General features: G+C 43.9%; 1 protein-coding gene across 1 annotated transcript in view; it reads left to right on the top strand.

Moving 5' to 3' along the window:
• LOC144674100 (uncharacterized) overlaps positions 1 to 12,195 on the top strand; it is a 117,629-nt gene that overhangs the window by 63,606 nt on the left and 41,828 nt on the right. Inside the window, exon 3 of the mRNA XM_078535611.1 lies at positions 3,103 to 3,476. Coding sequence (XP_078391737.1) covers positions 3,103 to 3,476 — 374 coding nt within the window. The remainder of the gene's footprint in view (positions 1 to 3,102; positions 3,477 to 12,195) is intronic.

Here is a 12,195-nt window from a genome sequence, read left to right as displayed (position 1 = left end):
CTAGCTTTCAATTCCAGATTTATTTAATGAACTGAATTTAAATTCCCTCATGCCATTTAAAGATCCAAACACACATCCAGGCCTCTGGATTGCTAGCCTAATAACATAACCGCCCAGGCAATCCAGTTTTATAAAAGTCTGAAGGAGTTCTTCCAAATGACCCTTGTGACACCAGATGTTGAACCACACATTCAACATTTTGATCTTGTCTACTCTATGCCAATTTACTGATGTATGAGTGAGTAATCTAGAGGTTATTACTTTTGTTTTTGCTTTTTAATTTAGGCCCTAGCTGCTCATGCTCCCTGAGCAGAACCTCTTACACGATAATACATATGTAGCTGGTACCTACATGAACCACGATAACTGGGCCCTCTTCCTCCCTCTCCACGTTATTCTCCAGCCCAAGGTGATGTCCTTAAATCCATTACTGAGCAGGCTGCACAGCTTTCGGGACTCACACACTTGGCTACTGTCCCCGACTATTCCTACATTTTGTTCTCCCCGCCACCCCCCACCCCCAACTTGAATGGTCCCCTGTAACTCGGTACCATGGTCACTTTGCTCATACATCAAGCTGCTGTCCTCATGGCTCCAAGAACTTTGAATTTATTGGACAAGTGCAAAGGCTAATGCGCTTCCGTTGCTACCTTCTTGATACCCATACCTGTATCACCAGTAGTCACACCCTCCCACGCCTGACCACAGACTAAATCTGATATTATGTAACTTAAGGCGAGTGGCTGCTTGCTGAATCAAATTGTCCAGGCAACTTTCTCCCCATTGTCCAAAGTTCAGGCTCCAGCTTAACAACTCTGAACTGAAGTTCCATGAACTGCACTTACTGCAGCTGTGGTTGCTGTGGATCACATTCGTGCCTACCAATTTCCAAATGCTACGGCTGCAACACATCATATCAAGTCAATTCTGATCTGGAAGTTGCTCAATATCAGAGTATTTCCAATATTTTCTATTTTTATTGCATATTTTCAGCATCCACAGTATTTTTGCTTTTCTTTGACCAGGGGAATGTAAGAATATGGAAATCGTTATATTAAGAGTTTGCGAAGCATGTCTGAGCTGGGAACTCATCGGTACAATCACACCACAAAAACACCGTCCACCAGCTGTATGTAGACAGGTATTCACTTGGTCATCCCATTTACTGACACAAGAACACAGTCACGTCAGAGGGAGACCATTCAGATACTTTATATGCGCAGAGGGATCTATTCAGTATTTCCACTAGTTAACACTTCAGCTTTAAAAGTTCAAAGCAATTGATATACAATCAATTTGTGATGAGGAGCTGTTTAAATGTTCTGTTTGCGAGAAAAGACACATTCGTTCACACCGCCTGCTAAGAATCCAGTGAGTTCACATTTGACATTGAGGGTTTTTTCCTGCTGTTAATCAAATCCAGTATAGAACCATAGATGCTGTGTCAACTGACTTAACCATTTTATATCCAGGGTTCAAATCGTAATCGGACCACAAAAGATGATGTTGTATTCGATGAAACAGGTTGTCAATGGCGGTGCGGGTTACCCAGCATTCACGGAGAGGCAGAATGTGCCCTATCTGCACAACAGGTGATTGTTGCGCAGGCGCAGTGCCGTTCTGACTGGAGCATGCGCAGTGCGGGTGTTGGGTCAGGTCGGTCGGGCTGGTGTCGGAGCCGCAGGGAGACAGAAACTGACTGGAGGCGGCGGGTGAATCGAGCCGGCGGGTCGTGGGAGAGGCTTCAGAAACACCCGGTGTAGGCCGCAATCCCGGATCATGGCCTCCATGTCCCGTGTTTGCAGCTCCGGGACTTCTTCCCGGTAACAGAGCCGGGTTCAGGGGAAGAGGCTCCGGAGCGGGAGATTCAGTAACTGCGGGGAGACCGCGGGCCGCCCGGGGGCTCAGAAACTGGGGGGACGGACTCAGGGTCCGGGTAAGACCCACTCGGGGGGGTCCCCCCTCCTGTGTCCCGCCCGACGGCAGCTGGGGTCCCGCCTGAGACCCTGAATCAAGGACTCAGGAGCTGGAGAACTGAACCCAGGCAGAGGAGAGGGAGGGAGAAAACTGGGAGTGGAGGAAAGAAATGGTGGAGATGGTGAGATGGGTTTGGATTTCAGCCCAGGGCGGAGGGAGAGTGTGTGGGACGGGGATTTACAGCTTTGGGGGAACAAGAGAAAAAAGGATGTTCCATAGAAACTAGAATTGTCTGTTCAGAATTTCTGTCCAGGATTTAAAGTGATGACTTTTGTAAACTCGCTTTACAGGGTATTAAACGGGGATGACTGGCAGACAGAAAACGCAAAGCAAACATCACATCAAGATCTGTCAGAGGCACTGAATTCATCAGGACCTGAATATCATCAACTTTTGAATGTGGAAGGAGAAATATTTGTCTATTCTGTCTTTGGGAAAGGATTTCAAACATCGGTGTGACTGGAAAAGCCTCAACACACACACACACCCGAGTGAGAGTGTTCCAGTGAACTGACTTTGGAAAAAACTTTAAGCAGTTACACAGTCTGCAAAAAATATCACACCATTCACAGTGGGGAGAAATTGTACATGTGTTGTGGACAAGGCTTCAACTAATCGTCCAACCTGGAGAGAGACAAGGACCCCCACACCATGGAGAAACCATGGAAATGTATGGACTGTGGGAAGGGATTCAATTTCCCATCCCAACTAGAAGTTCATCGGTGCAGTCATACTGGGGAGTGACCGTTCACCTGCTCCATCTGTGGGAAGGGATTCACCCATTTGTACAACCTTCGGACACACCAGCGAGTTCACACTGAGGAGAGGCCATTCACCTGCCCTGTGTGTGGGAAGGACTTCACTCGGTCATCCCACATTGTGACACACCAACTTGTTCACACTGATAAGAGACCGTTTACATGTTCTAACTGTGAGAAGAGTTTTAAATGCAGAAAAGATCTGCTGATACATCAACGTATTCACACTGGGGAGAGGCCGTTCACCTGCTCCGTGTGTGGGAAGGGATTCATTCAGTCATCCCATCTTCTGACACATCAACTTGTTCACTCTGATAACAAATTTTTTAATTGTTCTGACTGTGACAAGAGCTTTAAAAGCAAAAAGGATCTGCTAACACATCAATATACTCACACTGGAGAGAGGCCATTCACCTGTACCAACTGTGGGAAGGGATTCAGCCGTCCGTCTGCCCTACTGAATCACCAGCGAATTCACACTGGGGAGAGACCGTTCACCTGCTCTGACTGTGGGAAGGGATTCATTAATTCGTCCAACCTTCTGATACACCAGCAACTTCACACGGGGGATAGACCGTTCACCTGCTCTGACTGTGGGAAGGGATTCACCCGTTCATCTAACCTTCTGACACATCAGCAGATTCACACTGAGGAGAGACCATTCACTTGCTCCGTATGTGGGAAGGGATTCACTCGGTCATCCAACCTATTGAATCACCAGCGAGTGCACACTGGAGAGAGGCCGTTCACCTGCTCTGTGTGTGGGAAGGGATTCACTCAGTTATCCAACCTGCTGACACACCAGCGAGTTCACAGTGGGGAGAGGCCGTTCACCTGTAATGCCTGTGGAAAGGCATTCACTCAGTCATCACACCTACGAACACACCAGTGGGTTCACAAGCGACTGCAAGGTTTGGATTCTACTCCTGTTGATGCTGTTAATCATACCAGGACTGAACCATGTTCATTCTGACTGTCCTGACCTGTTGATGAGGTTCAATATTCTGAATAAATGTGAAATAAATCAGCTTTGTTTGTAGATTTTTGTTTTTCCCCACCTGAGTGTTTAACATCGCCTGGCTGGAGACAGAAAGGACAATCTGGAGGAGGATCTTACGGTAGGAACAGAACTTCAGCCTGGACACAGTCCATCAGGTTCACGCTGAGGGACCCCCAATCAACACTTTGGTCTTTCTCATCTTTCTTCACTGACGGCACAATCCCAATGTGGGTGAATCCTGAGGTGTGTAAGAAATGTGTCTCAGCTGTTCTCTTCCATGGTTCAGAGCTCCTTGACACAGAACAGAAGGCTCTTTTACAACTGGGTTTAGAGTCAGGAAGAACAACGGTGAATGCTGGAAACGTGCTGCCAAATCAAAGGTTGGTGTAAAATTGTGATATGTTCCTGACTGAAAGTGAAACAGCAGGTTTAAGTTTCCAGATGGAAAATGGTTCTTAATAAGTCTAAAATGTTTCAACGTGTTTGTGTGTCGGTCCCGAGTCGCTGAATCGAAACATGCTGAAATTTATTGGGTTAAAATCTGCATTAAACTAGAAGCTGGAGGAGTTCACAGGAGGCTGTTAACTGCTGGGACAATAATACAACAGTTTGATTCCCAGATAAAGAATGACCTGCAGCGTATGTCCAAGAATTCTCAGTTTTATTGTTGTGTGCTTCCCACACACTGTCCTTTTAAATATACCTCACTCCTACCAGTCTTTAACTATCAGAAAGGTAACAGAGAGAAGGCTGAAGCTGTGTCTGCCCCTTTAACTTCACAGTGTCAGGACCCCTTCTCTCCCTTTAAGAATGAGTGATGTGTTCAGCTGAAGATTCCTATTGGTAGTTTTCTGGGCGGTTTCATTATTCTGATCATTCAGAGCCTTGGGTGTATGAACCCGCCCTGTCCCTGGGCGCGCCACCCCGCGCCAAGCCACCCCACCCCCAGACCCACAAGCCCGCCCCGTCCATGGGTGCGCCAACCCACCCTGTCCCCAGGTGTGTGAACCTGCTCTATGTGGTACTCGCCTGTGGGCTCTCGTGTTTCTCTCCATCTCGTTTATTCTGCTCCTTCCGTTTGAAGTTGCTGTTTGTGATTTTATTATCTGGAAGTTTAACAGTAACGGTATTAACCAATGTTATGGTCAAACTGTTGATGTAAAATGTCACCTTAGCTCCTTAAACATTTTAGTAGCAGCTTGGTTACAGTGACAACACTGATTTCAGGATCTCTAAATTGTGGATTTCACCTTCAGAACCTGAGCATATTGACCAGGCTTCTAACCTCATGATGATATTCAAAATTTGCAATTGAGAGCTGGTCTCAGTGATAGTGTCCATGAAATTATCATTACTTGTTGTAAAAACCTATCTGCTTCACTAATGTCCTTTATGGAAGGAAATTTGCCATCCTCACCTGGTCCGGCCCACATGTGAGGCCAGACCCACAGCAATGTGGTTAACTCTTAACTGCCCTCTGAAATAACCGAGGAAGCCACTCTGTTCAAGGACAGTTAAGGTTGGGCAACAAATGTTGGCCTTGCCAGTGACACCCACGTCCCATCGAAGAATAAAACAAAATATATTTTGCATGTGAAGATTTAATCATTTCAAGCATAAATTTAATCTCATTGACAGCTATTAGCAGCTATTAACCCTGTTATGTTTTTGATCATTAAAGGCTGGTAGGAGTGAAGTATATTTAAAAGGACAGTGTGTGGGAAGCACACATCAATTTCTAATGACTCCAGTGTTATGTGGGTAATATTTGTGTCGAAAGGATGGGGTGAATCTAGTAACAATCTCCCAGAGATTGGGATAGAGGGGCAAGACTAAAGGTGAGCATTAGTGCACTGTACTTTACACTACTTAGTGACAAACTCTGTTGTGTTAAAGTTTACTAATTCACACTGGTGTAGTATTGAGTCAATTGCTCAGATTGATTTTTAATGTTAAGGATTATTTTTCCTGCAGGATTTTCTATTTAGCTTCCCCCTGACCTACTGATGGTGTCAGACAGAATCTAGAACTGTCTCCTCAGTCGAATGGACTGCTGCAGGATACTAATGGTATCCAATTAAAAATCTATCTTCTGGTTAACAGGCACAACTGAAACCAGCTCAACACAAAATGGTGTGTGTGAGTGTTTGCGCGCACACACTCAAGGGTAGCAGTGGAAGGATGCTTTTCTGAATGGAGAGCTGTGACGAGTGGAGTTCCACAGCGATCAGTGCTGGGACCTTTGCTGTTTGTAGTATACGTAAATGATTTGGAGGAAAATGTAACTGGGCTAATTAGTAAGTTTGCAGACAACACTAAGGTTGGAGGAGTTGCAGATAGTGAAGAGGATTGTCAAAGGATACAACGGGATATAGATCGGTTGGAGACTTGGGCGGAGAAATGGCAGATGGAGTTATATCCGGACAAATGCGAGGTAATGCATTTTGGAAGGTCTAATACAGATAGGAATTATACAGTAAATGGCAGTTAAGTGCATCGACGGGCAGAGTGATCTTGGTGTACAGGTCCACAGGTCACTGAAAGTGGCAACGCAGGTGGATAAGGTAGTTAGGAAGGCACATGGCATGCTTGCCTTCATCAGCAGGGGTATTGAGTATAAAAGCTGGGAAGTCATGCTGCAGCTGTGTAGAACCTTGGTTAGGCCACACTTGGCAGTTTACCAGGATGCTGCCTGCTCTAGAGGTTATTAGCTATGAGGAGAGGTTGGAGAAACTCAGATTGTTCTCACTAGAGCGACGGAGATGGAGGGGCGACTTGATAGAAGTTTACAAAATTATGAATGGCATGGACAGAGTAGATAGTCAGAAGCTTTTTCCCAGGGTGGAAGAGTCAATTACTAGGGGCATAGATTTAAGGTGAGAGGAGAAAACTATAAAGGAGATGTGCAGGGCAAGTTTTTTACGCAGAGGGTAGTGAGTGTCTGGAATTCGCTGCCAGAGGAGGTGGTGGAAGCAGGTAAAATAATGGTGTTTAAGAGGCAGCTTGACAAATACATGAATAGGATGGGAATAGAGGGATACGGACCCCGGAAGTGCAAAATGTTTTAGTTTGACAGGCAATATGATCGGCGCAGGCTTGGAGGGCCGAAGGGCCTGTTCCTGTGCTGTACTTATCTTCTTTGTTCTTGTGTCTATGTATCTGATTGGGAATGCATCATTCTTCATGTTTGCAATGTATTTCCTGAAGTAATTATTCCCAGCAAGTATTTTAGTCCTTTATTTCCATTTATTCCAAATGTAATATCTTTGCAAATCTTTTAATAGCACTGACAATTATCTGGAACCCATTCTCTGGGGTGCTGCTGTTTAGAAAACAATCTCACACTGACCATTCAATTACTAAAATGAGCACATCTGTCCCCAAACTCACTTCACCTCTCGAGTCCGTATGACTCTTCTTCAGAGTGTATGGTCGTCTACAGTCATACGGACTCGAAACGTTAATTCTGCTTCCCTCTCCACAGATGCTGTTAGACCTGCTGAGTTTTTCCAACATTTTCTGTTTTTATTTCAGATTTTCAGCATCCACAATATTTTGCTTTTATTTCACTTAACCTCTCTCCTCTCTCTCTCAGACACTAAGTCACATAATCTCTCTGTTTCAGAGAGCGCCTAAACTCACTTAATTTTTTTCTCTCTCTCTGAGAAAGAATCTAACACACTTAACCTCGTTTAGCCTCTCTTCTCTGTCTGAGGCAACGCTCAATGTACAGAGAGTCATTCCCCTCTCTGTTTCTCTCTCTCACTCTCAGACAGGCTTCGATTCACTTTAACTCTCCTATTTTCTGATAACTGTTTTTGGGCAAAATTATTTATTTTATATAATTTCCCCTTATTTCTCCCAAGGATAACCATCAGCTCATTTCCCCCTTCAGTGAATATGTTTAAACCCCAAATAAGCTCATATGTTTAAATCTTTAAATTGGGAATGGAGGTGAATGTAATGCTGAGACTGGCAGCAATCTGTGTGGTTCTTTTTGATGCTGTCAGAGTGAGTTCACCCTCACAGGCAGGAAGACTGTTCTCGGAGATAACATGAAACTAACACCTGCTGTTTCATTCTCAGGAAACACAACTTCCTGTTTCTCTGCTGCTGGTTCCTAACCACACATCTCACTTCTGAGCAGAAAATAAATCCAGGGGCTACAGTCGGCTGAGAACATCTGTCAAGACAGCCTATATCTGGCCACAGAGTCAGGGCAGAGTCACACAGATCACATTGCGGTGACATTTACAAATAAGCCTGTTGTTTCTGTTCAGAGTCTCCATTCCCGGACATATGTGGCCGTGTCTGTGGATCAGTCACAGAGTTCCCTCTGCTCTCCATAGCCAGGGACTGAAAGCCTGCTCCTTTCCATTTTATATCATTCTCTCACATTCTGTATTCCTTGCTTCCTCTATTTCTCAGCTTTATCTCTCACCACCTCATCTTTCTGTTTTTCTAAGTGTCTCAGTTTTTCTCTCAGTTTTTGTCTCTCCTTTCCCCTATATCTCTCTCGATGTCAGTGTGTTCCTGTTTAATTGAGATGTTCAATATCATGAAGGGTTTTTGATTGATTAAAGAAGGAAAAATGGTGAAAGGCAGAAAATGCTGGAAAAATTCAGTAGGTCTGTTTCTGGACAGAGAAACAGATTTAAGGTTTCCAGTCCAACATCACTCTTCTTTTGAGCAGGAAAAACAGGGGTTGTCCTTCTTAGATCAGAAAGGTTTAGGGGGAAATTTAATGGAGGTGTTCAAAATGAGGAAGGATTTGTGATAGTGTTGATAGGGAGAAACTGTTTCCAGGAGCAGGAGGGTTTGTAACCAGAGGACTCAGAGATTTAAGATATTTGACAACAGAACCAGAGCGAGTGATAAAGAGAACATTTTTATGCAGTGATTTGATGTGACCTGGAATGCACATACTGACAGGGGGTTGGAAGCAGATATAATAGCAACTTTCAAAGTGAATTGGATCAGCACTTGAAGAGGGAATAATTGGCAGAGTTATAGTGAATGGGACTAATTGGATGGTTCACTCATCTTTGTGACATTCTGAATTTTCCTCTCCTGAGGTTTTAACATTTGATCTTTTCAATCATAATGTGTCTCAAACAGAAGATTTATAACATTAGTTTCTACGAGCTGTCAGATCTGTTTCCTGTGTGTCTGTGTAACTCGGGAACTGCAGGCAAGGGTGAGAAGGAACCGATGCTTTTCAGTTCCTCTAACAGATGCACCATTGTCACCTCAGATACCAGAAATCTCTGGAGTTCCCCATGTCGTCATTGCCCTCCCCTTGGGTATAACAGCTCTCAGTCAGGTGGAGTCAGTCACACGTGTCTCTGTCATGATATTTCCACTCCTATTTTATTACACACCTCCCTGTGACACTCACCATAACACAGACACCCAAATATCATTGCTTCCTTACACCTTGTCCTCCTATTACAATCGAATCTTTACTCGGCCTCTTGTCTCCCTTAATGTAAGATTACCTGTAGTTAAAGCCACCTCTGTTATTAAGAACTGGAATTGGCCTTTGTGATTATTTTTACACCAGACTCTAGTCGGCCTCGCGTGCTGCAGTCATAACTCCCTTCACAAACCCAAAGAGGAAGAGGTTGTATTTTAATGAGTGGGCAGACACCTCAAACCTGCAATCATGTCCCAGAAATCCCTGCCTTGCTGGATGGAGCAACTGCCCAGAATTGTCCCGTCTGTCATTCACTTCACTCCTTCTGAGTCTAAGAAAATAGCCAGCAAAAGAACAGAGACTCCCATTTATAATGACACCAGGCGCATCAGTTTAGATGATGTGGTTGGGTCCCTGGAGAGGGCTTGAACCCACATCCTTCTGACTCGGGGTGAGAGTGCCACCAATTAGTCAATGTTGACGTCAGTTCATATTCCACTAGACCGTGTCTGTGTTATTACACTCAACCCATCCCATTCACATTGCATTGATCCTTGGCTCTGTTATTAGGGATTAGGCAACACATTGATATCATATTATATTAATAGACCATGACTCGCTCGCACTGCTAGATGAGACCTAATCTTTGGTTTTGGTGCACTAGATACTGACTGTATTATCATCACATTGGATCCAATGATGAATTCACTAACACACTGCAACCTGACTCTTATTATTGGAACAAACACTGTGTTTGTTACACTCAAAGTTAGCCAAACCTTTGCTGTTCTTCCTTCGGGCCCCATTTGCACTCTTACTGTATCAGACCGTGTGTGTCATTGTTACACTTATACTCTTCCACTGTTATTATTAGAAAATAACCTGCCTTTTATTTCAGTTCTGGTGTCCGACTTTATTATTATCATTGGAAACATTTTCCCTGCCAGTTTTCAATTGGAACCTGTTTCTGGTATTTGATTGTCACATTTCCATGTTTTTAACTTTATTATTTAGTCTCTATGTGAATTTCTTCATGTAAGTCACACTGCAATTCAGCCTTCGGTCTGAAAACTTGTTTCTTGAATAAAATACCATTATTATAGCTCACAGTATAGGATCATAAGCTCAGAATTACCACTTGGCAGGGTACAGGAGGGTAAACAGTGACTGGGATTGAACCCCACCATCACACAGCACCTTCACAAAAGAAAGGGAGAAAAATCTGAGAGTTGCATCCCTGTTGATGGGCCATATTCTACCACCTGAAGCATTCTGGGTAGCATCATCTGCCATTGTCTTCAGATGGTACAGGGGCTAAAGGAAGGTGTTCAGCTCATCATGTTTGTATCAGCTCATTAGTGTAGTTATCGAATTAGTCCCACTCCCCTGCTCTTTACTCCTAGACTTGGATATTTCTTCTCTTCAAGTATTTATTCAATTCTCCCAAGAATGTTGCTATTGAATCTGCTTGCAGCACCATTTCAGACAGTGCATTCCAGATCACAAAAACACAGCATAAAAAAGATGTTCTGAAATCTGTGTCCTCTGATTAGCTATTTTTCTGCTACTGGAGACCCTTCCTGTTTCTTTAGTTTGTCAAAGCCGTTCATGATTTTGAAAACTGCTATTGCATCTTTTTACTTTCAGACTGCTGCAGTCCATGTGGTATCAGTTCTGGGCATTTTAAGAGTCAACCATATTGCTGTGGGTCTGGAGTCATATGCAGGCCAGACCAGGTGAGGATGGCAGATTTTCTTCTCTAAAGGACATTAGTGAACCAGATGGGTTTCTATGACATTTGATAAGGACTTCATGGTCATCATGAGATTTGGTGGGTTTCGAACCCAGTCTCCACAGCATTTCCCTGGGTCTTTGGATTACTAGTCCAGTGATAATACCACGATGCCACCACCTCCATTTTTGACCCTTTGCTCCAAGGAAAACAATCCCAGTTTCTCCAGTCTCTCCATATAACTGAAGCCTCTTATCCTTGGTACCATTCTAGTAAATCACCTTCTCTAAGGCTTTGAAATCCTGTTTAAAGTGTGATGCCCAGAAATGAATATAGCACTCTAACTGAGGCCTAACAATTGGTTTATAAAATCAGTATTAACTCATTTAACATAAGCACACTCAAAATAAATTGTTGAAAATCTGCACTAAGATATCGCATGGAGGAGTTCACAGGAGGCTGTTAACTGCTGCTGCAATTGTGTAACCAACATTCGATCCGCAGATAAAGAAGATAACATTGTGGTTATCCATTGATAATCCCTCGTGTCAGGGATGATTCTTTCTTGTCGATGACTGGGTGGAAGTGAGATGTCAGTGTTAGCTGTGGGTTCACAAATGACTAATGAGCCCTATTTTAGCCTTGCAGGCTCTGCCAACAGTGAGGACATGGGGCTTGTCAGCCAGTGGAGTTGGTGGTGGATTGTTGACACGAGCAGCTGTCCTCTCTCTTTGTCTCTCTCAGTGGCTGCTCTTGTTGATTGAAACGTTTTTGGATGATGAATCACCATTTTGGAGGCAATTGGGAATCTGCTTTCCAAGTGTTTATGTTGATAGAGCAGAATGTCATGGAGGCCTTGAGATTGTCTTTGAAAAGTTTCCTTTGGCCCCATGTGAAGGGTCTCCCTGGTGTAACTCTGAGTACAGCTCCTGTTTGTCAATCTGAATTCAAGCATTCTGATGACATGCCCAGACATAGTGGTTACATTACTGGATTAGTAATTGAGAGGGAATAATGATCTGGAGATGTGAGTTCAAATCCCATCACAACAGTTAGAGATTTTAAATTCAGTTAATTCAATAAATCTGGAATAAAAATCCACTATAAAAGCTGTTATCAGTGATTATGAAACGAATGCATTGTTACAAAAGTCCAACTGGTCCCCTGACATCCTCGAGGAGTGGAAATCTGCCATCCCAGCCTCATCTGGTCTTCAGGTGACTCCAGACCAACAGCAATGTGCTTGACCCTTTGAAATGGTGCATAAGCCACTTGGTCATATCAAAACTGCTCAGAGAAAGTAAAATTCAAT

Source organism: Cetorhinus maximus, unplaced genomic scaffold, assembly GCF_964194155.1.
Source record: "Cetorhinus maximus unplaced genomic scaffold, sCetMax3.hap1.1 HAP1_SCAFFOLD_554, whole genome shotgun sequence".
NCBI classification, from domain to species: Eukaryota; Metazoa; Chordata; class Chondrichthyes; order Lamniformes; family Cetorhinidae; genus Cetorhinus; species Cetorhinus maximus.
Note: the sequence above shows the minus strand (reverse complement) of the source record. Positions and strands in the feature narration are given on the sequence as shown.